The following is a 27,018-nucleotide window of genomic DNA, read 5'->3' as shown; positions in this document are numbered from 1 at the left end:
CCACTGGAAGTTAACATTTGTAGCTATTACATAGATTAAGGAACTGTTGCCATTTATCAGAAGTTTCATCTTCATGATGCCAGAACATTTCCCATGAAAATGAATGTTACCCTCCTGAATGTTCTGTCCTGTTTTGATTAGTTACAATCTTAGAGTTCAGGTTTCCAATTGCAGTTGCATATGTAATATTACTGTACATATGAAAACATCCAGAAAATATTATTTTTTCATAATAAAAATTTCATGTATTTGACAGATTTGAGGCAAAAAAAAATGCACTCTCATCTTGTAATTTACAAAAACTTTTCTGATGTGGAAGTAAACATACTCACTGTAAAAGTATGGAAACCTCAGAAGAGTAGAAAGACTGAAGACCTATCCTAGTACTTTCCTGTTGTGATTCTTGTATGCAAAGTTATTTCTAAAAAAAAAAAAAAAGTCTTTTTCTAAATGAAACCAATGAGGATTGCAAATTTTGCACTTCTCTATGTCTCTGTTTTGAGCTCACAACCCCATATGTACTTTGTCTATAAACTGAGTAACTAATAGGGATTGCTTTTTTAAATTACAGCAGATCCTTGTCATCTGTTTGTGTTGAAATGATGACACAACATCGCAGCACGAAATGTCATCACGTCACATTGTTAGAGCACAACAAAATTACAGCTCCCCAACAATAACACGGTGTCAAACGTGTCCTCCTACCATGAGTCAGTGTTTTAGAGGCTATAAAAGTTATTTTTAGCACAGCGAGTGCCTCGGGAGCTTGGGTTCCGAATCCTACTAAAATCCCTAGGGATCTGAAAAAGATCTAGGGTGAGGGGGGCTTCTTGTTCTTAAACTCCCCAATCTCTGAAGCGTATGGCTGCCCACTCCCCTGTCTCGGCCACATTAGATCCGGCTTGCACCTTGCACTGCAAGCCACTCGGGGCTAGCTCACAACTCTGCGCCAGCATCCCGTGTGGAGGAGGAGGAGACTATAATTATCCTCCACGTCTGGGGCAGGTCCTCGGATGACATCTCCCCAGTTACCCTGTGCCCTAATTGCGCAGCTCCGGTTCCTGGTGCCAGACGCGACGCAGCCGGCTTGGAGCCCGGGCAGGAAGCGAGCGCCGCCGAAGCGCCCGGCGCCTCTCGGGCCTCCCCGGCTCCGCCGGCCCTTCGCAGCCGCGAGCACCTGCAAAGAAACCCAGGCCCCCAGGCTAGCGCCCCGGGGCGCGCCGGGCGTTGCTATAACAACCGGGCGCCCGCCGCAGAGGCCGCCGGGGAGGAAGTGACGAGCGGTGGGTTGGCTGTTGTTGGGACACGTGACCCGGGCAGTATTTTGACAGGGCAAACAGCAGAGAAAGAGCTGGGCGAGCGAGGGAGACCGGGAGCTGAGGCGCCAGAGCTAGAGACAGCGGGCGGGCGAGGAGCTGGCAGAGGCGCGGGGCGAGCGGGCCGGCCGGGGCGACGGGCGGGCGAAGCCCGGGGGCCGCGGGGCTCGGGTGCGAGTAGGGCAGGGCGAGGGGCTGAGCGCCGGGAGCGGAGCGAGGCGGCGGCCGAGGCGGGGGTGGATGGCCACAGGGGCGCCGGGGAGCCGCGTCGGGCTTGTCGTCTTGGGCCCCCATGGTCCCCTAACGCAGCCCCGGCGGCCGCTGCGCGCCACACTCCGCTCTCGCCGGCCCTGCGCCTCTCGGAGCCTCACGTCTGAGGTGGGAGTGTGATGTGAGCCGCTGGGCGAGCGGCGGAGAGAAGTGCCAAGAGGAGGAGGGATTGGGACGGGAGAGGAGAGCGAGTTAGTCAGCAGAGGTTGGCTGAGGGAGCCATGAAAACAACTCTCCGGCGGGGAGAGGGGCCGGCGCGACGCTCCGGACGGCGGGGCTGAAGGAAATCCGGGGCCGCGGCGGGACGGAAGGGGCCCTCACGGGCAGGCTGCGCCGGGCAGGGGCGAGAGCCCGTCTGTAAACACCTTCCCGGGACGGCCTCAGGCTCGGCCTCGCAGGGCCGGGGGGTGGCGGGGGCGACCCGGGACCGCCCAGTAGAGTTCGTTTCGGACTGGGGGCTGGGCGCGAGGAGATGACTCGCGTTTCTTTCTGACCCTCTCATTGTGTAAACTTGGCCGCGGTGGAGGCAGGAAGACTAGCCTGAGGGTAATTACACAGGTGAGGTCCGGCGGGACGGGCGGAGCTGTCGGCGAGGCGCTTGGGGTCTTGAAGAGTTTCCTGCGCCCAAGTCATCAGGCCGGAGCGTTTCCATACCAGCCACTGTGGAGGTGCCACTGTTCGCAGCGGTGTTTTTTACAAAGGGGTTAGTTAGCTTGTGTTGCTTGAATCCATTTTTTTCCCCTGCCTGTACCTTCAGGTTATAAATAGATCTTCCTTTTGGTTCAGAGACGCTGTGTCAAAGAAGGACACTTTGGCCTGGAGAGCACAGGGGCGGGGAAGAGGGGTGCTTGGTCCGGAGGAGAAGGGGGAGGCGGTGCAGAGTTTTGCTTTTTTCAGACCTGCGGATGGTGCTGTCACCGTTCTTAGTGCCAGGAAGAGGCCTGTTAGCAGTAGTTTTCTTGCAAGATCGAGTGTTAGGGCAGGACCAGATTAATTTTATTTTGATCTTTTAGCGTTTTGAAAACGGAGCAGTAGCCACAAAATCAGCGGCGAACCTGTTAAAAGAACCCACACGTGTATTTCACAGCACCTTGGGTGGAAATTGGCGTGAAAATGAAGCCAGACCGAGGTAAATAATTTATTTAAGTAGAATTTGTGTGTGTGCGCCCCATTTTAGAAACGTTAACCGAATTCTGCAGCAGGATCAACTCTTTGTAAATTACATATGATTATTTGTTTCTATTACAGATTCCAGCTGGTAAGGTAGAGAAGGGCACATGGAAGAGTTAGGAACTAGGTGGGAGAATGCATTCCTCAGAAGTGTCTTCAAAGTATTAGTTTCAAGAGCTCTTAAAAATGAAATTGTCAAGAACAGCATTTGTATCTGTTGCCACAATACTTGGTATCATTTTAGAGTTACATTACTCATTTTTAGGTACAGTCAATCTAACTTCAATTTTAAAGACGTTTACAAGCTTTTTCAATCTGAGAATTTGAACTTGATAAACTGAGAAAATTTGAGGTTGAGTTAACAAATATTATTTGTCATTGCTGATTTTTGTGCTTTAGGCAAACTCTAAAAGTTTGCAAAGTACTCCAGGGCTTTGTTCAATATATCAACATATGGACAGGGCTACTGAAATCTCTATAATAAGTACTGTAAATGTGCCATTTCTTTTCCGAACCTGTGTTTTCAGGACTATGGGGATAATATATACACTGTGTTTTTCAAGGACTTCAAAGGAATTGAAAACTCATTTATCAATCTACTTTTGACTAATGGCAAGGACCAACTTCAGAAGATTTTAATATAGTGGTAGTTAAGAGTTTCAGTCATATGGGAATTTGATTCCAAGGAACATTGTAGGAAGAGGATTACTGTATTTGGTAGGGAGTTGGACTAGGTGACAGAATTCCTTCCAAATCTGAGACTTTCAGATTGGAAATGTTAATTATCCTTATGAATTAGATGCTCATTTAACAAAAGATATGTGACATTTCCTGGCAGTCCAGCAGTTAGGACTCTGTGCTTCCACTGCTGGGGGCACGCATTTGATCCTTGGTGGGGGAACTAAGATCCTGCAGGCCGTAGCGTGGCCAAAAATAAATAAATAAATAAGACTAAAAGAAAGACACTATAATTTTAAAAAATTAAATTTAAAAATTTCAAAAGATCTGTATTAAGCTGGTTATTTTTTCTAGATTTTTTTTCAAAGTGGATTAGAAAGTCAAATTTTCTTTTCTATGAAAATACATCTTTGGTAATATTGTCTTAAAATGCGCTAGAAACAAGTGGAGAAAGCCATACTTAATTTAGTGGTTTAAATTAGTTTTAAGTATTTGGTTGTTTCTTAAAATCAGCTCTGTATGCATTAAGTATTAGCAAGTATATTGCTACTAAGCAGGTTGCTTGTATAGAATGCCAAGTTCAGACTTTTAGATTACATCAGTGACTTTGGAAAGATGGTGCCAGGGTCAGTAATTGCATCTCAGAATAAACAAGCAAATAAAATCAAAGTCGCTATAGGTTTTTTGGGGTTTTTTGGCTTTGGGGGTTTTTTGGTTGTTGTCAAAAGTTGCTTTAAGGGCCTAAGCAGTTTAAAAATTTGTATTTGCACACAATCTCTATTTTAGCCCAAACTAGTACTAAACATGATAAAATGTTATATATTAATGTAGGTTACTAGGAAAAGTAAATACATTTATGCATCAAGACTGCTAAAGAAGGGGATATGGGGATATATGTATTAATACAGCTGATTCACTTTGTTGTACAGCAAAAACTGGCACAACAGTGTAAAGCAATTATATTGAAATAAAGAGCTTAAAAAAAAGCCAAAAAAAAAAAAAAAGACTCCTAAAGAAGTGAACTTTTTCTCCTTGAAATTGTAGCTTTCTTTAGCATTATGAAGTAAAAATGAGGGGATTGAAAATTTAGTATTGTGACTATATTTTATATGAGTCTTTAGGCCCATGGCTTTCTTTTGACCAGGACCTAGAGTAAGTATCTTTTACTTTGCAAAGTATTATAGAAATACTGAAATAAACTTTTCACAAAACGTACTTACACTTACTATGCAATGTGGTCTTGTATTTTCTGTTCTATTTCTGTTTTTAAAAGTCGCTTGCATAACCCATTGAATTGATTTCGTGACCTGTAGTTGGCAAGGCACAATTATGGGAGAGCTAGACAACAGTAATACTTCACTTTTCCTCATTGCTATCTAAGAAATTATTCTATATGAGTTAATTTTCTGGATAACTGAAACTTTACTCTTTAAATGCCAAAAATATTTTCAGTAGTAATCATGATATGTAGACAGTTTTTTTTCTTTTTTCTTTTTTTTTTTTTTTTGCCTCTAGCTTAAACCACTTTAGCCTATTTTTTTTTTTTTTTAAGATCTGATTTCTGAATTCCCAAGCTGTCAACAGTCTTTGTTGTCAATATGCTTAATTTCACTGCTTTTAACCTCTGGGATAAAGAGCTAGATAACCATGCTTAGCACTTAGTTCTCTAAAAAATGAGAGTAAATAGGAAAACCTTCAGATATTCATTCAGAAGCTGAGAAAGTATGTGAATTCTAGTGCAGAAACCCTGAGGTATTTGCTGAGTGGAATACAGCTGTGCTTCAGAGAGTTTCTAAATAAGTACAAAAGGACCCTCTTATCCTACATGGTTGCATGTGGTAGTTGGTTGGCTAATCTAAAAAGTTAAAGTAAGGAATCAGAAAAAATAACAGCCTTAATTATTTCATCTGTCTTTTGGTTTTGGCTCAAGGCCTTTTTAGGGGGTGATATGGGGTCTGTTTTTCAGAATTAGATATGATCTTTCCTGTGTAAACCACACCAAAAATGTACACCTAGGATTTTTACTTTTGATTTCTTTAAAGTGGAATAAGACTTTGCAAAGAAATCCAGGGATGGAATATTTTACATTTAAAAAATGTAAAGTTCTTTTTTAATGTTTCACACAATTTTATAGGTGTCTGTGTACACTAGAAATTATGGGATATTTGTGTAGTCAACAGGAATTTGTCTTGGGGGGAGAGGGAATATATATTCATCCAAATTATGTTCATTAAAACATGCTCTTTCCAAAACATCCAAATAGTTTTCACAGAAATAACCTTTTTTTGCATTTGTTTCATTGGGTTATACAGTATTTAAATAAATTTGTTATTATAGAGTGGCATAAGCTGGTTTGGGAACAAACACCAGATACTAGTTAAGCATACAGCTCAACTAGTGGGAGTAGAAGCATGCAGGCAACTGGAAAGTAATTTATTAGCTGCTAGTATCTTGTCAGTTTGCTTTTATGGAGAATATGGAAAGCATTGGGCAGTCTTGCTAGTTGATTAAGTGAAAATTAGGAGACCTCTTACTGTACTTTCAGATAATGAAGTTGTTACTGTGCAATGGCTACATTTCACAGTAGTCAATAGAATTTTACTGTAGTCTGAGGTAAATCTTTTTTTTCTCTTTTTTCTTTTTTTTTAGTTTTTAAGCAGTTATATAACATTACTTGTGCAATGCTGCCAAAGATGAGTCTTTGATGTTATCATTAGCACAGGTTTTGGAATCAGACCTGTATTTGTATCCTTGCTCCATTACTTGCTAGCTATGTAATCTTCATCAGATGAATCTCTGAGAGTCTCAGGTTCTTTGTCTATAAAATGGGGATAATTCCAACTTCTCATAGTTGTTAGAATGAAATATGACACTGGTTAGCACATAGTAGGTTTTAATAAATGATAATTATCATGTTAAACAAGATATTACAGATGCTTATGTGTTGGTCAGTTATAAAAATAAATTCAACAGAGGTAAGGAAATAGTCAAATGTACAATAACCTAATAGTATCTTATTTTGTTTTGCACTCATAGCCTGTAACCTGCTAAGGCTCAAGCAGATTTAATAGGCTTTTAATGTATCGTTATCTTAGAAGATAAAAGAGCTACAAAAGGATGCTTGATGTGTGTGTAATTTATTTCTTTGTCATTTGTTATTACAATTATATCTTAATTTCTATATTAGGGGATGGCATGGGTGAACCAAGCTTCCTGGGAATGTATTTTTAAATGGTGTTAAACTCTGACTAGAGCTAGACAGCCAGAGAGGTTAAACAATGTTACTCCACCTTGTACTCAAGGATGTAAAGTTTGGATCTGATCCTAGTTAGATATTGAATGCCCAGTGTTTCAGGAGATATGTAAAGTATGGTCTTTGCTTAGAAGCAATTAAAACCTTTTATGTTTTTAACATTTAATATTCATTTATGTTATAAATGTATGGTATTTCTAATTTTGTATATTTTTGAATGCATGATATTTTTTCCTGTAAAAATATATTTCAAAATAATAGAATATAAACTTCTGTTTTGATTTCTAAAGTCCCAAAGGTTTCAGAAGTCCTCAGCTCATGGTACTGTACAACAATTTAAGTAGAATCAAAATCTTTTTAATTTAAAAGATAAATGTAAATTTTTGCTATGCTTTATGCTTTGGTTAGAAACAGTTTCTTCATCAGACATTTCTAAGAATGTTGTCTGAGCTTATCAACTGTTATGAAAAGTTAAGGTCTATAACTTCTAGGAAATCATCAAGGCATTAATAATTTAAACATACTGTGTTTCAGTTCATATTTGAACACATATTATAGGTCATTTATGATTTTTAAGTAAAAACTCTTAGTGCAAAACCTGCTCCACAAATAAAATACCAAGTAATTTGATTTTTTGAGGTTAAAGTTGAGAGGAATGCTTAGTTTTTTTGCTCTGCTATAGATCGAATATTTGTGGCCCCCCCCAAATCCATATGTTGAAGTCCTAAGCCCCAAGACGATGGTAGTAGGAGGTGGGGGCCTTTGGTAGGTGATTAGGTCATGGGGTGAAGACTTCATGAATGGCATTAGTGCCCTTATGAAAGAGACCCAAGAAAGTGTCCTCACCCCTTCCACCATCCAGGGTTATAATGAAAAGACAGCTGCCTAGTGAGAAAGCTGGTCCTCACCAGACCCCTAAATCTGCTAGTGCCTTGATCTTGGATTTTCCAGCCTCCATAACTATGAGAAATAAATTTCTGTTGTTTATAAGCCATCTAGTTTATGGTATTTTGTTATAGCAGAGTGAATGGGCTAAGACACCCCCTTTTTGATTGTATTACAAATTTAGGCTTTAGCTTTAGTATTGCAGTGGCTTATGAACTTACCTAGAATATAATGCAAACCATTTTAATCTCAAACAGTTCTTCCAGGGCAACTGAAATAGGAAAGAAGTGGTAAGGACTAGAAAAAAAATAACATGGGAGTTAGATGTGTTGCTTACTTGCTAAGAATAGTTCATTGTTAGGCAATGTAAATCAAACAATAGAAATGACAGATGTTAGAGGAAAAGAAGTGTTGACTAGATTAAATAGAGCAGGCTTTTGCTAAATTCCCTGGGTGGAGGTGGTGATGGTGCTATTACTAATAACAGCTAACTCTTCTACATACCATGTGCCAGGCACTGTTCCAAGTAATTTACATGTATAAGTCACTTAATTATCACAATTTTTCAAGGAATTAGATGCTATTGTCATCTCCATTTTATAGATAAGTGAAACTGAGTCACAGAGAGAGGTTTGATAACTTACCCAAGGTTACACAGCTAGTAAGAGGGCTAGCCCAGATTTGAAGTAAGCTTGGGTACATGCTCTTAACTCTGACTGGTAGGAGTATGTTATATTAAAATACTATATTGGGACCAAATTTGTTTAAAAATAGGCCTGAGGAAAATGAAAAACAGATTTGCTAATTATTGTAATTTTGGAAAACTATCTTATTTGTGCCTTATCTTCTTCATCTTTACGATGGAGGAAGTAATAGTACCTTGCCTTATGGTTATTTTGAGTAAATAAGCTAGTGTATGTAATGTGCTTAGAACTATGGCTGGGACATAGCAAACATTCAAATGTGAACTGCTCTGGCTACAACTGGACATATTCTAATTAAGAAGTCAGTCATTTAGGGAAAGCTGGGGAGGACAAAAGAAAGGGGCTAATTCAGCTATACATGTTTTGTATACTCACTGTGATCTCAAGTCCAAAAATGACTGCTGTTGGTCTTTCATCCATTTACACTGATGCGTCTTAACACATCAGTAGCTGTCAAATAATTGCTGGCTTGTTACAACTTCTGAGATTCAAGACTAAAGGGATTAACACAGAGGTTCCCTATGTTTTTGCCTGTCATCCAGTAAGAAGGAAATGAATCAGTGGATGGAACACTGTCATTTCTTTGAAGGATGAGAAAAAAGATAATTGGAAGGCAGAATTGAGAGGCTAATGTGTACATAGGGAGAGTGACTCAAAAGCTGACTTTCTTTTCAAAAAGTGAAGAAACCCATGGGACCTGAGCAGTCTGCATTGTGAACAAGTATAGAAAAAAAGAAAGTTGTTAAATGAAGAATATTTATATTCATTTATTCTTTTGTCCTTCTCAACTTTGTGTCTAATTATAGTAATATTTTCCCCCATTTAAGGCTGAGGGTTTTAAAAACTGAGGGAGTGTTAAAGTTAGAAATTCTGACTTAATACTGACTTTTTAAAAATGAAAAAGCAAAATTGTAGTACAAGGAAACAGTATTTCTTTCTGAGTAGATAAACCAAAGTCAATTTGTCAACAGTTAATTCTGTCTTTGCTCAAGTGGGTGAAAAATCTGACATTAATTATGTCAGACTTTCTTATTAAACTGAAACAGGATGGACTGGCTAAAAATGCCAGTAGCTATTCAAAATATTAGACATTAATTCATGTATAATACCAAAGACAGACCTAGCAATAACCTTAGTTGAGATTTCTCATATATTCCTTTTCATATAAAAGAAACTCATCCAGTAAAATTATAATAAGGCTTTATGCATCTCTTCCTCTTGTTCAATATGCCCAGTTGCATTGGCCACCTTTTAGGTTTTCGATGACCATTCACAGCCTTGTGTGCATTGTTCTTCTGCGTGAAAAGCCTTTCTCCCCAGTCATCACATGGTTAGCTCCTTGTCATTCTTCTGAACTTGGTTTAAATATCACTTTTCAGAGAGATGGTCTCTGACTACTCTAAAGTGCTCAGTTAATGTTAGCTGCTATTATTATTTATTAAATTAGTGTCTTTTGTTGTTCTGTGTCTCTGCAGGCTGTTTCCTTCATAACATTTACATTTTGTGATTTTTTTTCCTTGCTTATTGTCTGTCTCTGCAAGTAAATTTTAAGTTCCATAAGGACAGGAACCTTGTCTCTAGTTCACAATTGTATTTCTGTCACCTAGCAGATAGCCTTATACATGGTAGGTGCATGGGAGGTGCTTAATATATATTTGCTGAAAGAATGAATCACTAGTGTATCCCAATATTTGTGGAGCAAATATGAATGGAAGTAGATGATTAACAATCGTTGATTGTTTTACTGACACCAACTGAAATACTCTCACTTAAGGGATTTGCTTGCATTATTGACTATTAGGCTATTATCACAACTTTATACCTAATTTAAAAAAATAGATTTGATATATTTGCCCATAACTTAACTTACAAGAACGTTATATTTAACCAGCAAGGACCTACTGTATAGCACAGGGAACTCTGCTCAATGTCATTTAATAACCCAAATAGGAAAAGAAGTTGAAAAAGAATAGATACATACACGTATATGTATAACTGAATCACTTTGCTGTACACCTGAAACTATCACAACATTTTTAATCAACTATAATATAAATAAAAAGTTTAAAAAAAAGATTATATTTTAAAATTGAGTAAATTTCACTAAATTGAAATAAAATGCTACAAAATAACTAAGGAGTAGGTAAAAGCTGTTTGGTATTGGTGGTCCCCAGCTTATATACATCTACTTAAATGATCCACACACAAACATTTGCTGGTAGCTCTTTGCTGTGCAACCACCAATTTGTGTATACTTATGAGTATAGGTAGGATAAAGACTCAAAGGACTTAGAGTTTAGATTTGGGGCTCATTCTGTCACTTATAGGTTCCATGACTTGATCAACTTCCAAACCTGTTTTCTCATCTGTAAAATATACTGGGCCCAAAGTGTTGCTTCTGAGCTTCAGGTAAGATAACGTGTCAAAGAACTATGTAAGGTGTGAAATGCTGTATGTGTTGACTGGTTTGCCCTACGGACAGGATCATTGGTACAGATGAGCAAAGGGCCAGGTACTCCCGACTGTAGCTTAGGTGGGGTCATTCTGTCTAAAAATATCCATTCACACAGTGCCTGGTTTTTACTGTTTTTAAAGTTTCCCCCTGTTATCCTGATTGACATTACACCAACAAGAGATCCATTTAGATTAATAAATGTGTATTTAATTATACATTTCTGAGGCATATTGAAATGATGGCCATATTTTGTTATAAAATTAGCTCAAATGTGTCCTTAAAAGGAAGAGTTAAGACCCTAAGGCTTTCGGGTCACACTTAGATAGAAATTCTAACTTCAAGCACTTATCAGCCAAATGACCTTGAGCAAATTACATAACCTGTCAGAACTTCAGTTCTTTTTGTTCTAATACCATCAACCTTAAGGATTGTGGGAAAGATGAACTGAGAACCTGTGGTTCAGCACCTAGCATGTGCCTGGCACAGGATAGGGATTGGTTAGTGTTTTATTTCCAAAGATACACAGCTTGGATCAGCTGCACTGAGGAAATGAATGTTTCAGTGCTCTGTTGTGAAAGCTAATCATTAAAAGGCATAAGCGATCAACAGACCCTTATTGTTTGTCACTCTGAACCTTGTATTCTAGAATATACAACTAAAGGAACTCAAAACCGGTATTGAACTACACATCTGTAATGTGCACGCAAGGAGAGAGGGAAAGTAGGTAATTGGAGCACACCAACTATTTCTGGGTGATCATACACCATTATGAGCATTTAGAGCAGCATTAAGGCAAAGAGATTGGGGTGGGGGTGGACACTAGAAGGAGGTTGATGGAAATTATTAGAATGGTCAGATGATGCCCCAAATTGCTTTTTTCTTCATTTTAGAATATTAGCTAGGATTGATTCAGTGCTTGGAGCATGGCCCTTCTGCTTCTGTGACCCAGAATTTAGACTTGCTCCTTGATGCTGCAAGAAATGGCCTAATATTATAGGTTAAGAAATCTTTGGTAGGCTAGCCTGCAAATGTAGTCATAACTTATTATTTATAATTATTTATTATTATTTTACTATGTATTATTATTTATAAATAATAATATATATTCAAAGTATGACTATTATTTGGACTTTAAAACTTATCCTTCTTGAGAGCACAACTAGGTTGTAGTTAGGAATTAACATTTTAAATTAATATGAAGTTCCATTTTTTATTTTCCCACTTATTAAACATATATTCTGAACAGAATTAAAATTTAATAACAGTAGCTGAAATCAGGCCATTTATAAAACTTTATCCTGACATCAGAGAATTCTTTTACATTTTTAAACCAAATCATCCATTTTCTTTTGTGAAGAGGTATCATGGTTTGTTGCATTATCCTGTGGGTCACTTCTACTTAAATTCGTAGTAGTAAGAGAATGTATAACTTTAGCACTCAATATTGGCAAACTGCTTTTTTTTTAAACGTTTTGATTTTTTTTTGGGGGAGGGGGCCACACTGCACAGCTTGCAGGATCTTAGCTCCCTGACCAGGGATCGAACCTGGGCTCTCAGCAGTGAAAATGTGGAGTCCTAACCACTGGACCACCAGGGAATTCCCAAGGTTTTGATCGTAAAGATAACTTTAGGTTGAAGCTCTAGTGAAGAAGAAGAAAAAAAGAAAAAACAAAAAAAAGAAAGAAAAAAAAGCTCTATATCATAGTATACTTCGCAAAATTTTGACATACAAAAAATTTTTTGATATACAAACAAATTTTTTGATATACAAAAGAACTGGCCATAGGATTTCTTTAAACTTCTTTACATTGCTTGCTCTATTTCAGACCCACCGGAAAAGTTGGAATCATACAGTTAACATCCAAATACTTTTCATAGATTGTGAACATCTTAACACTTTTGTTCTATCTCTCAAGTGGTAGGTTGGTAGATAGATAAGTAGTTAAACAGATAGATATAGGGGCTCTTTTGCTTTGTTCTGGTTTTTGTTTTTATAAATTGAGAGTAAGTGGCAGACATCATGACACTTCAACCTTGTGTACTTCAGTATGGAACTGGCTGGTAACACCATATGAAAGCTGATTGTGTCCATTTCTAACTCTCCATCAGGTGGTTGCTTGAAATCAGCAATGGTACCAGTATTTATACCATGGAAATTGGCAGTGCTAAAGACCAGGGCTTTTTTTTTCCTTTGCAGAGCCAGTTGCTAAACATTTACCATCATACCACTGTGTGTGTCTCCTAAAAATAAGAACATTCTGCCGCATACCTGCCATACAGTTATCACACCCAAGAAATCTGTTAGCACAATGCTTATATCTAATATACTGTTCATATTTCTCTAGTTGTCCTGGTATTGCTACAATCATACTGTCTTTTAAAGAAGTTGCTTTCTGTCACAGAAAATGAGTTAGACCCTGATGTTGGACAACATGTAGAATGCTTTTGGAGTACATTATAAGAATATGTAAAGGTATAAGTGAGTAAAATCATTGGCTTTTGGGGAAAAAAATTAGGTCATGTAAATAGGGCAGTTAATTAGGATTTTAGCAGTTTTTTCCTTACTTTATTTAGCTTTTTTTTAAAAAAAAACAAAAACATTACTTGGACTAAGTAGATTTAAGAGGAAAATGAGTATTGGTGAAATTCCAAGACTTTTTCAGTTGGAAAAGAATTATATTTTAAATTATTTTTGCATTGGGAAGAATTCCATTTTTAATCCTAAAGCCTCATGCTACCTCTCTGACCTCGTTTCTTGGTACTCTTCTAAGGTTCCCTGTACTCTATGCACATCAATCTTGCTGTTCTTCAGTCACCACAAGCACATTGACACCATGGGGACTTGGCATTTGCTATTCTCTTTTGGAATATCAGTCTTGTGACTGTCTTTCACTTCATTTGAGTTTCTGCTCAGTTGTTACCTCCTCAAAGAAGCCTTCCTAGACCATCCTATCAAAAGAGTACAGTTCTTTTATTATCTCTTGACTCTGCATTACTCTTCATAGTCCTTATCACTACTTGACCTGATGTTCTATGTTTATTTATTTGCTTTTTCTGTTTTTCTCCCAATAGGAATGTAAACTTCATGAGGGCAGGGACTTAGTGGCGTTTGTCCACTGCTGTGTTTCCCCATGCATGGACTGGTTCCTGGCATTTAATAGCTGCTCAATAAATATTTATCATTGAATGAATGCTTGCATGCATTTTAATATCTTTGTGGTATAACATAAAACTTATTACTAGAAAATTTTTTGCATTATTTTTCTGTGATTTGTTTTATAACTGTAAGAATGAATTCTACAGTGTCTGTTTTTGTTTCTAAATGGGAATATTTATTCCCAGTTCTCAAGGTTATTGGGAGAATCAAATGAGATAACTACAAACAAGCATGATACAAGGTATTTGTAACTGAATACAGTAAATGGTAAAAGTAATGTCTACTATCAGAGTTCTTAGGGAACGATTAATTTTGGCTGGGGTGATTAATTTCAGGGCAAAGCCTGTCTTTTGGCAGAGACAGCAGCTATCTTGAGCCTTACAAGACAGTATGATTTGGATAGATGGAAATTTACAGAGATTAAGAGGGGGAAGATTGGAAGAGAGGACATGATGAGCAATAAAGGTGTTTGAGGGATAGCAGGTAGACTAATGTGAACTGGAGGGGTTACTGAGGAATGGGAGAGATTAGGGTTTGGAATGTTAGGCTAAGGATTTTGAGCTTCATTCATTTGATTGTGGGGCACCATTAATTATTGTTTCATATGATTAAAGAAAACTTCTTGGATGAACAATTTGGCAGTACATTTCTATTATTTCATTATAAACCAGTACAGAGATATTATTGAATATCTGACAGTCATAAAGATAAGCTTTTTTAGCTCTCAAAATTACATTATGGCCTGGTATTATAAAAATTACCTGACACTCATCTCTACTGTTGGCTGTTTTCTTCTCTATATGTTTTCCCTTTACCAACATTCTTTGTGAGGGGGGGATTAGTATTTATTGCCTTTTATGAAAATTCTTGGAAATATTAACATGGCACACAATACTGATAATACCATAGCTATTGTTTTATGTTATTCTTTGGTCAAAGTAGTAAACTGCACAGTTTATTTTAAAGTAGCTATGTGTTAGAACAAATAAAGGGAAGAAAAACAGGATGAACTTGGAGATTCCTTCTCTCATTCCAGACAATTCCTGGCAGAAACTTAATGAACTCTGTAGGATTAGAAGCCCTGTGCCTTCCAACCTCATGAGAGCTATAAGAGTAAGGAGATCCCCACAGTACTGATAAACTTTTCTAGCTGTGTTAAGAAGGGAATGAACATATATCTTCTGCCCTACCCAACCAAATAAATATTTTTCACACCAAAACTTCAAGAAAAAAATTTTGGTCATAGGAGGGGTTTGTTCAGCAGTGTATTGTGGTAGAAAGAGCACAGCAAGAGATCTTAGGTTCCATCATTCATAACTCTTTTCTTAAAAATTGTTTCTTTGGGCATGTGTGTTCTTCTTAAGTTGTTATAGTTGCTCTTCAGAAGTTGGAAAAAGGAACATATCTGTGCCTTTGAGGAAGTATACTCAAATGTTAGTAATTATTCTGTTGACTGAATGCTGGTCCTGGAGACATATTTCTGTAGTCCAGCGTATAACCACCCTGGCCTATGCTTTTTCTTGTAGCTTATGTTACAGAGTTCAAGTATCTGCAATGGACTGTGAATGACTAATAATAAAAAAAAAAGTCATCAGGTTACATCGTGGTACAGATTAAATTCCATTACGAAGAGCTCAGGACATGAAAATGCTTTTGTTATTCTGAAATTACTCCCAAAGTTATGCTATTACTAGAAATCAGATTTGGAATGGTCCTTAGAGAGTGTGAGTCTCTCATTTTTACAGTTGAGAAAAACATAAGGCCCAAAGAAAAAGAAGTAACCTCTCTGACTACAAAGGTAAAACTTAAATTACCTGCTAGCCAGTTGAGTATTTTTCTACACTATATTATCTCTAGCAAGAGCACAACTGCCTCTAGGTTCTGGCACCAGAAATGACATCATGGTCATCCAGCCTTCCTCAAGGAACTTGAAAGAAACAAAGGCTAGGTGATTATATTTTAACATTCTTCTCCAAGTAATGTATACACACTTTTAAAAGACAGTCAAATGTAATAAATAGGCTCAAAGTGAAAGAAATATTTAATCTTCGAAACTGGGATGCTAAAAAGAAAGAAATATGAAGAAATTAGAGATAATGTCTAAAATTTAAAAGTCAAGAAATAGTGTAAGCTTATTATTAAGAAATATAGAGGAAATTCGTCTTTAGTTTTGTGATGTGAACAACAGGGCTAGTAATAGTACCTAAATAAAGGACTGTCATAGTGGTTAAATGAAGTAATCCATGTAAAGTGCTTAGAATAATATCTGATTCTGAAGAAATAACTCAATAAATGTTACCTATTATTGTTAATATATTAACATTTCTTCATATAAGACAAGTACATGTTCTAAGCACTCTGAAGGAAATATACAGAGGTTAAGAGGATGACAACTTAGGGCAGGAAGAAGGCCCCTCTGGTTGGGATGATTAGCTAAGGCCTCTGTGGGAAGGTGAGGCAAGGACAAGAAGGAGCCAGCAGTGTAACAAGTGAGGAGAACATTGCAGGGCCAAGGGAGTAGTATATGTAAAAGTCCTGAATTTAGAAAGAGCCTGGAATGCTCTAGGAAATGAAAGACCAGGGCACATACCACAACTTGGGCTTCCTTCACTTGCTGATTTTAGACTGTCTCCTTCACTAGAGTATTTGTTCTCTAAGGGCAGGACAGCATCTGACTTCTTCCCTCACACTTGTTATGGTGCTTGGCACAGAGCTTGCGTTTATTAGATGCTTGAGAAAATATTTAAGTGCCTATTGCATGCTAATCACTGTCAGTGCTTTGTGGGTCTTTCTCTTCCCTTCAGACAAGAAAGCTAGGGTGTAGTGAGTTGCATATGGTAACTTTTTTTTTTAAGGACATTTGGAAAACCTGATGTACAGTTGTAAAGATTTTCAGATATCATGAACTATCATAAATTTTGAATTTTGACTCAGATCAGTGAGTTTCATGGAATAAAAAATTTACATTAAAAATTAACTTGAGTTAACCATTTTATGTATCTGTTTTAACCATGAAGTTCACATTTTCATGGGGGATGGGATGGATTAAATTCTACCTGGGATTGTCCTGGTTTTTGACTGTTGTCCCTATGTTCAATACTATTTCACAGCTGTCTCCTTTCACTCTAAATGTGTCATTGTTTGGACAAAGAATTTTATGTTCACCCTAGTTATTAGCCATTTTGCTATCCTGCTAGTGCACTCAAACCTTGTCTTCCATTAACTTGTGTTTTATTCTGTATTTAGCTAGCTTAAATATAGCTCAAGGTAGACAATTTGCCCAAGCTGTGTTCTATAGTATATTGCATCTAATATTTTATAATTTATGTGGACTCATACTAAATCAAGGGATTGACAACGTGTAATGCTTGCTTTGATTTAGTACAAAACACCTGGACTTTGTTTCAGAAATTCTTGATTTCTAAGATGTTTCTACCAAAATGCACATATTTTAGCAAAAAAGTTCTTTATTCAAAGTCATCTGAATTCTTATGAACAGTGCCTTCTGTGAGAAACATTAAATTAGTGATTACATAGTATATGGGTAAAATGACTTCTCATTTTTCGAATTTAATGTTAAATATGGTAAAACTTTGGACAGTTGGATCCCTTTCCCACTCTTCTCCTGAAACAAATACTCATTGAGCACCTTCTCTGTGCCTGGCACATAAGTAATAGAAATACAATGATGAGCAAGAACTAACATGACCTTTGCCCTCTGGAACCTATAGTGAAATGTAGTCTTTCCTGACTTTTTTTCTTGAGTCAACAGACGAATCAGGACTAGAGGTTTCCCTGTGCTGTTTTGGAAGAGGTGCAGGTGGGGAGTAGGGGAACTGGCCCACAGGAAGAGAGTATCAGATGGCCTGCACAGACTTGTAGAACTTTGATGTTCTACTACCCGTTTCTATTTGTGGTGTCTCAGATATTTTTGGTTTGAATATAGGTGTGTATGTGTTGGTCTGTTTTATTTTGTTTTTGAGAATAAGGAATGGCAATTTGTTCTCAGTAAGCTTAGGCTTCATTTGAGGTGCTTAGTTTATGAGGCCTTGTTGGTTCTCCTCTCTAGGCAGGGAAACTAATACCTTCCTGGTCTAAAAGGTTAGAAACTGTTGAGGTATTCAAAGTATAAGTACTGCACTGGCTTGCTGGGTAAAATAATTGTGTAAACTGAGATTGTATTGAAAATGGAAAGCTTTGAGAGGTTGACTGTAGCATTTGCGTAAAGAAAAACTCTTCCTCTACACAAAAAGGTATATTCAGTAGTTAAAGAATTCATGCATTCTGGTGGTAAATCTCTAGCTACTACTTCTTTCTCAACTAAGTAAAACTTAATATCAACCTTTAATATGTGCTTCCAAAGTCCATGTTGGTGGAATGTGATAAAGTAGAACCAAACACCTATTTGGAAAAGTTAGGGAGGTGGGGGGCAGGGGGAGGTGGTAACTGAGAGCAGTATCACGTGGAGCAGTAGGTTAAAAATTTTTTGACTGCTCACAATTATGAAAACAGTTGAAATTACTGCCCTGTAATAACATCCCTCCTCCCAAACAAAACTCATTACTCAATCTTGCTCATACAATGGTGGCTGATCTTTTCTTTTCCTTGTTTTATTTAAAAAGAAAATGATAGTCCCAGCCCCTTAAATTAATTTCACAGCATATTTAATCCTGCAGATTGTTTTAGCATTTAGAAGAACTAGAAACATCTGGGTTACAGTTCTGGTTTTTGTCATCTGCTCTGTGTGAGCTTGATCAAATTACCTAACTTCTCTGAGCTTCATTTTCCTCATTCATTAAAACTAAGATAATAATGGTATTCATTTTATAGATTTGTTGTAATGACATAGCCTGAGTAAAGTGGTTGTATCAGGCACTTAATAAACACGTAATCAATGGCTATTTTTATTCTCTCAAATTTGTTAGTTTAGGAAATTGGGAGTAATAGTAATGGTGAATCCTATTCAGAGGAAAATTAATTCCATTTTAGATACCTTAGAGTTTGCAGGTAGCCAGAAGAGTTCAGTCGTATCATTTGGAAACAAGACTATATGAAATAGTCTGAAATTAGCAAATTTTTTAAAAATGCACACAAACAGAGTATTAAAGCTTTGAGGACTTAACAATTGAGTCTTAAAGCTATATATAAGGTTTTCTTAATTCCACATAACTAGTTTACTTTACTAGATTTTTGTTAACATTCTCCAGAATTTAAAATGCAGAATCTGTCATTTGTATGACTATTGGCATAATTAGTAGAGGTAATGACATTACTGGTGACAGCTAATTGTGGGGGAAAAAAACCCAAAAAACAAAAAAACAGGACTTGGAATTAAACCTGCGTTAGGTGATTCTGTTTCTTCACTCTTATTTCACAAAAGTTGTGATTGTCAAAGGGACAAGTAAATGTAACATACATTATCTCCATGGAGATACTTTTACTAAAATATCATTTTATCAGAATAAAAAATTCTTGATTGGTTCTAGACTTTTAAGACTTAATCAAACATACTATTCTTTATAATAGCAGAAGATTAACAACATTCCCAGACCATGTCTTTAAAGAAATATGGGTATAGGTAAAGGGGAACCCATGTGCATCCTGGTACATATTTTATTTAATAATGATGATATTGCTTTTATTAAGACCAAGTACTATAGGATATTAAAAATGAATTCTTATACCTGATGTTGATATTTATTAAATCTGACTAGTGTGTGGATATTATTAGAGTGTTTGTCCAGTAGCTTAGATTATAAATAACCCCTGTTCTAGCTCATTTTAAACAATGTAGTATGAACCATGCCAAAAAACAGGGTAGAACATTTTCTCCTCTCCCAGATCTTAGATTTTGTAAACAAGGCTCTGCTCCTGGAACTAATCTAGGTCATCATAACTCCAAATCTTTTGAAAGATGAGAATCCCAATTAAGTCTCTTATGTACTTTTAATGTTTTAAATTTAAGAAGTGTTTTAACTCTTAAAAACACAGTATGTTTGGATTGTTGTTTGGCCACTTGGCTTATTTGTACCATGTCATAATGAATACAAATCACTGGATAATCGTTTTAGCAATAATAATCGCTAGAAATATCCATGTGAGTGGAAATTAATGTAGCTTTTTATGGCTTAATTTATCCCAGTACTGACCTAACACCATAATTCTTGAATAAAAACTCTGATTTAATGAGAAAAACCATAAATTTCCCTAATTCCCCAAACCATAAAATTTAGTTTTTTTCATCTTTCTTGCAAATAAGTTAGTGAGCTGTGAAACGTGTTGTTAAAGTGACATTATTTAACAAACTTAAAAAATATCAGTGTCATAAAAATCTTTCTTTGGTAGTCAAGATTTAAATTTTATCCCCACTGTTATTAATATGGGTTACTACTAATGTATTGTCCTTTATTTGTTGGGGGTGGGGATGTGTACATGTACTTTTGCTGTTTAGTAACATCTTATAGAACTGATGTTTGCAAAAGAAAAGAGGAAACTTAAATTGCTTGAAAGCCAAGTATTGGGCTAGATGGCTAATAACTCTTAGAGAAATTATTACTCCCATTTTACAGACAAAGAAACAGACTCAGATAGGTTAAATAATTTGATAGCACAGCTTGTTAAGTAGAAAGAACTTGAACCCTAGACTTTTTGGCTCTTCTGCATTATGTCTTGCTGCTTTAAGGGATCTTTTCAGTAATTATGTTGGATTTTGTGTAAACACGTTTACACTGCCAACCCCTAGAAGACTGACTACCAGGATGACAATATCCTATTTGTGTAGCACTTTGCTGTTTTCAAAATAATTGTATCTTGTCCTATTTGATCCCTACGTTGCAGGCAAAAAAGAAAGAAGAGAGAGTGAGAGAGAGAGAAAGAAAGAAAGATTCCTGACTTAGAGATGAGCAATTTCAGAGAAGTGCTTAAGATCACAAAGCTGATTAGAGTTTAGACTAGAACCCAGACCTGTAGTTCCTGGTTCAATGTTCGTTTCTATAATACTTCCTTTACTTTCTCTAAATTACGTATGTGATCTGTGATCATGAAGTAGTGAAGTTTTACAGATTGAGTCTTTTATTGTGTCCTCACTATAGCTATAGCCTGGCTCCCTGTTTAGCAGTCAAATCCTGTTTTTCTGTATTATAAGTAGTATATCAGTTCTGAGGTGTAATGGGGCTGTAGTGGTGGTTACTGAATGAGTAATAAGTGGAAAATGTTAATTTGATATTTCTGTATTTAAACTTTATTCTTATGTGATGCCATATTTGTCTTATGAAAATGTAATTATGAAAGGAATTGTTAAGAGCACATAGATTTAGGAAGACCTACTTCCTGACTTCGCCCATTTAGTTTTGCTTACTTGGGCAGGGTACAGGCCAGTTTCTTCATCTGTGAGGATGGTAACTACCACAGAGTCAGAGGATATAGGCATGTAAAGAAATTAGCACTATGTCTGGCCTGTGGGCCTACATATATAGTAGCTTTGTAATCATTACCTTTGAAGGGTTCTTTTTTTCTTCTAGCAATATATCTTTTTTTTGTTTAAAAACAGTCCAAGCTAGCATGGTTATCTCTAAGGTATCTTAAAAGTAGATAGTTCCCAATTATTTCTGCTAACAGAGAAAACAGATGATCTGAAACAGTTGATATTTCAAATTTTTCCATTTTATATTTAGAATATGTAGCTTAAAAAACTCTTATGGAAGATCTGCTTTCCTATTTATTTCCTTACATTAGTATAATATAAATAATTTATATTCCTTGAACTGGTCCATTTGGAGAGCACAGTTATGACCATGCTGGGCAAAAAGGGGGCTTTTCATGGTTGAGGTTTGAGAATTGAGAACCTGAGACTAGCACTTAGTATAGCATTTTATATTATTCACATTCTTAACTTCAGGACTGTTGAGATTATTTGTAGCTTTGTGTACCAAGATGAACGAGGAAAAAAAGCAAGCATTCTTCAGAATTATATGAAGTGCCATTTTGAAATTTATTTAGCATTTAGAAAACTGGTAGCAGAGCAAGCATTTTGCTAAATAAATCTCTTGGTTGGATTTTACTTTTTAAGGTGGCATGTCTCTTGGAGTTCATTTTATTTACTTATAATTACATATTTCTGATTAAATTTAATATTTTTCAATAAGTTCTCTCCGTATAGATTAATAGTTTTAGATTATAGAAACAGGCTATTATTAGCCTTTAATTAAAAAGTTTAAGAATTATACCTGAAAGGAAGTATTCTAAAACAATTTAGAGATTATATATTATTCTTTTTTTTGAAGATATAGGAAGAAGTTAATTTTGAGTTATAAAGTTATTCATCCAAAATTTTTTAAAAATTTATTTCCTTTGACTTCTAGTTGTATGACTTGAGTAAATACACATTTCGAGCTGATTTTCTTATTTGAACAATACAGATAATGATACTTATTCTATTTACCTCCCATGGTTATGAAATCAAATAAAGTAGTATGTGGAATATAAATCAGGCATGGTGCTAGGTAAGCAATAATGTAGATGGATGTAGTACCTCCCTTTAAAGTGTAGTGGAGGAGAATGTCCAACCAGTCATTTTGCAAATAATTATTTAACATTCTGTGAGCTAAGTACTAAGAAGAAAGTACAGGGAGCCTGAGACTAGTCTTGGCTCAGAGAAAGCTGCGCTGGGGAAGAGAAATTTAAGGGAGAATTATCATTGGAAGGGGTTGTGGGAGACCACTCCAAGCAAAAGAAGAATAGTATTTGCAAAGACCTAAGTTTTGAAGAAATTTAAGAGTCCTTAGTAACCAAAAAGCAGTCTGGCTGGCAAAGAGCACCTTTTAGCCTTCACAATAGTTCTGAGTTAACTCCATTTTATGGATAAGAAAACTGAAGCTCAGAATAGTTTAGTAATTTGTATACGGTCTTAATGTTTGTAAATGGCAGATTCATATTTTGAACCCAGGTTGGTCAGCCTGACTCCAACTTCCTTGTTCTCTCTACTGTGCCATTCTTTTTCCGAGTCACTTAGCTCAGAGGTTATAGTGCTCCCAAACACATCTTCTCTCTTGTTATTTCTCAGAGGGCTTAGCAGCTCTCCCTCTGGCTAATTGTGGAGCCAACCATCAGGTTCTTTCCTTACAGGTTTTATCTCTTACTTGTATACTATAGAACTCCAGGGATCCTAAAAGCTTTTTCAAGGGTAGGAATTTTGTAGATTCTGGGGCTGATATGAAACTGCAGTGTTGTTTGTAGCCTCTCATTTAAAAATAGCCTCATGGTGCTCATGGGATGTTTTAATAGTGCCAACATTTCCATCAGCCTCTCCGCTCTACCCCCAAGACACTCCACATAAACAAAGATCTGAGTAATAAATAGTATGCTTCTGCTGTCACCTCTGCCTGCTTCCACAAACCCCTCCTATATAGAAACCTAATGCCACCACTAATAATGCATTTTATTGGAAGAACGCAAATTAAAAGAGTTCCATTGCTTTAAAAGTTTGAAAAACACTGTCCTAACTGTGTGAATTTCAAGGGAAATATTTCCTAAGTGAGGAATTTTTCTGATTCTGCATATCTGTCTCCTACTATCTGCATTGACTCCCCCCAAACATCTTGGTATATTGGGGATGGAGTTTTGTTTTTGTTCTTAAAGCTTGTGGAGATAGTGTAGATGGGTACATTGAAGCCCAGTACTTGGAACCTAGTGGGAAAAAAAATGCCTGTGCCTTCCTGTCTCCAGATAATTTTATGGTAGAGAAAATAAATTAATTCGGGCTCAATGTTAAACCTTCTATTGTTGTCAGAGTTTACTAAGCAATTATTTTTTCCTTTTAAAATTTTTTTCTAAGCAATCTGTTAACCTCGATTTTTCTTGCCCCCTTAAAAGTCACTGCATAAATTTGAGGACTATTTTTAGGCCTTGTCTCATTTTAACTATCTAACTGGTCTTGCTTTTCTTGGAATTTGTGAAGTTTGCTGTAAAGTAATTCATAGTCCTAGGTAGATGGAGGTTGATGCTTTATCCTAATTGTTGTAAATTTTTGTAGTCTTCGTTTTCAGAGGGTTTCACTTGGTAGAACCTGATTTACTTGAAATGCGAAGTAATGAATTGATTCACTCCACCACCCCTCTTTGTCCTCAGTTTTATGTGAAACACCGAAGTAAATGTTTGTCCTATGAATTTCTCTCCTTTTTAAAAGCACCCAGAGACACACACATTTTAGGGGCTCATACTGGAATACTTTGTCATTATCGGTCTACTGATCTTTCCTTTCACGTAGCCTAAACACAGCTGAGTTGGTAAGAGGAGCAAAGACAACAAGATAAGCGCTGCCAAGTAGACAGGAAGCTCTAGTGGACCTAGCGAGCAGGGGCGGCAGAGCACACCCTCCATCCAATCAGCTGTGAGTGCTGTTGCTATGTGCGCTCTTACTCTGCTGCCTTTGTGAAAAACCTTACACAGAGGGAAGCGGAATCAGCACCCACCGCTGAACATTTGTTTTAACCACTGCAGACATCTGGATCCCTCAGTTACTGACTGTATAGCTATTGACAGCCAGAAGGCAACTTCTTTTATACAAGGATTCCAGTATGGTTTTCAGTGGAAACAAAGGGCTTCACAGAGAAGGTGTGTAATGAAATGTTTTCAACGGCTTTATTTTAAGCTTCCAGTTTTCTGTAGCTGCTTACAGTTGTAGTGTTTGCTTCGCGTGGATTTTTAATAAATAGGTCTAGGAAAATGATCTCATGTTGAAAAACATTGAACTCAGGGAATTTTCTTTAGCTTCATATAACCTGTTTTCTTTGAACAGCATTGCTTAAAAGATTATTAAAATGCTGATCTGAACAATGAGTAGGGAGAAAAGAAACCAACATACAATGTGCTTACTTTAATGGGGGAAAAATGTGATAAAAATGAGAAAACTGGGAAGAGAATGAGCTTTAGACGGAAGTAATAACTGCACTTGGGGGCAGGAGATGTTTTTTTAAAAATAAGAGCTATTAAGGAGAATGTATTTAAGTTGCATATTTTTAACTGAAAGTCATTGTTTCTGAATTTGACAGAGATTGTCAGAATTTAGCTTAGTGAGAATTTTGACATAGTTTTGACATGATATCTTTCTATAAAGAATTTCTGAAGATGCTGCCTCAATTGTATAACCTCTTAATTATTTGATCTGTTGACTAGTACTTCTCAGTTCAGATAAAGGATAGTAGCATAATCCAATTGCAAACACTGTGGCATGTTTTATTAAATGTCCATATAGAAAGTTGAAAATACAAAGGATTTTGAAGACAAACTAGAAATGTTTAAGATAATTTTTTTAATTAAATTAAGCCTTAATTAAATGTAATAATTCTATATCTGGCTTAGTTAATACTGCAAATATAGTAAAGTCTTATTAAATTAAGCCCCACTAATTTAATATATGTAATAATTGAACAGAATGTGGGTTATAGTTTATTTTTATGAGATCTGGAAAAACCAGTTTATCCAACTAATTATGAGAAAGTTTTAAATATCATAGATAAACAAAAGTTTTTACATAATTTCAAATACTGTGAAATTATATTTTACATTGTTGACTTAGCTAATGATTCTTTTAAATTAATTAAAGCAGAACAGAATACTAATTAGTATATTTGCCCATTTATGAACAGTTTTCTTTTACTTATACAGTTTCACCCAGTTGTGTAAGTGGCTCCTTTTTAATTCACTAGGTAATTGATGTCTGAATAAAATTAGTATAATATAAATTCCAAATTAATATTCAAGCTTTATTTTTTATCTCTACAAATGATATATTTTGGAATAGGATTGGTTTTGATGTTCTTTTCAAGAAGTGCTTGTTGTTAGGAAGGGTTAGTATTATTTGATAAGTGAGGAGATATTTTCTTGAAAAGAACTCAAAATATATTTCATGCTTTTGTGCCCATTACTGATCATTTTTTAAGATATATATTCATAGTAAGTTAAGGATTTCAAATAGTAGAAGAAAATTTACAAAATAAATTGTCCTTAAACATTAAAAAAGTGTTTTATGTGAACCTACATGTTGCTAACCTTTAAAAGACTCTGGTATTTCTTAGTTTTTTCAGTTTGTTATAATAGCCCAAAACTTGAACTTGATAGGAGTTACAAAAATTATGGCAAAATACGGAAAGCTATTTGTATTCTTTGGACTTGGTGGCCTTCACTCACTTGCAGAACAGAAGCTGTGAAGGGGGCGGGGAAGGGAGGCACAGATAAGTTGAGTGGACCCAAGTTCATTAAATATAGCTCTAACCACATGGAAGTCAATCTAGTTATTTCCATTTTTTGAGCTATCACTCTCATCAATTACTCATTTTATTTTTTAATTATACAACCACAAAAATCAAAGTGTTGCTTGAATTGGTTTACTACCCCCTTCCTCTTGGTTTATTTCTTAAGAATTAACAGACTTTCTTAAGAGCAGGATGGTTTCATTCATATGCTGCAAAAATAAAGGAACGTGATATTGGCAAGAAATTTGGACCTACTGCTGTGTCACACAAAAGCTTTCCCATTGCATTGCAGGGGGAATACTGTCAGTAGAATCCTAGATTTCATTCCTAGGCTCAGCACCTAAAGATGGTTATCATATGTCTTACACATCTGAAAGTTCCTGTTCAGTAACAGAACCTCAGGGTAATAGCTGATTTTTTTAAATCTGGTCAAGGCTAGTGACAGTGCTAGCACATTTGAACTCTTTGAATTTATCTATTATTTGACAATAGAATTTTAATTGTCTTATTCTGTGTCATATCTTTAAAGTGGCTATTCATTTTTGTACTAATAAGTAGAAAACTACTTCAATTCTCAAAAATAGTGATTTCTTTTTTGTTTTAGCAATAGCAAATAGAAGTTCTTATATTTATCAGATGCAGTGATTGCTGTAATAGATTTTATTTTAAATAAAATAAGTTTTTGTTTATTTTTAAATCACCAGGCAATATGTAAATATGGAAATAGTATTTCATTTATAGTTCTTCAAAAAAAAATTTTGTAATTTAAAATTTTAGTCTGGGAAGGGGTAACAATCTGAGTATTTCTTTTTCTTTTGGTCTTTTGTGAAATCTTTTTTTAAAAATCATTCCTACAGCAAGTATTATCCCAAATGTTTG

The 27,018-nt window shown here is 36.2% G+C and overlaps 1 protein-coding gene across 8 annotated transcripts in view; it reads left to right on the top strand.

The window, feature by feature from the left end:
* Positions 1-918: 918 nt before the first annotated feature.
* The window catches only part of ATOSA (atos homolog A), a 67,858-nt gene continuing 41,758 nt past the window's right edge, over positions 919-27,018 (top strand). For 3 of the 8 annotated variants that reach the window (XM_057722292.1, XM_057722297.1, XM_057722291.1), the window contains exon 1: positions 24,352-24,499. In XM_057722292.1, coding sequence (XP_057578275.1) covers positions 24,463-24,499 — 37 coding nt within the window. In that variant the 5' untranslated portion in view covers positions 24,352-24,462. Of the gene's footprint in view, positions 1,284-1,985; positions 2,290-2,599; positions 2,716-24,349; positions 24,500-27,018 lie in introns of those variants that run through there. The other 5 variants (XM_057722299.1, XM_057722298.1, XM_057722294.1 and 2 more) reach the window with 4 other exon arrangements.

This window comes from Hippopotamus amphibius, chromosome 2 (genome assembly GCF_030028045.1).
Source record: "Hippopotamus amphibius kiboko isolate mHipAmp2 chromosome 2, mHipAmp2.hap2, whole genome shotgun sequence".
In the NCBI taxonomy this organism is placed as follows: domain Eukaryota; kingdom Metazoa; phylum Chordata; class Mammalia; order Artiodactyla; family Hippopotamidae; genus Hippopotamus; species Hippopotamus amphibius.
Note: the sequence above shows the minus strand (reverse complement) of the source record. Positions and strands in the feature narration are given on the sequence as shown.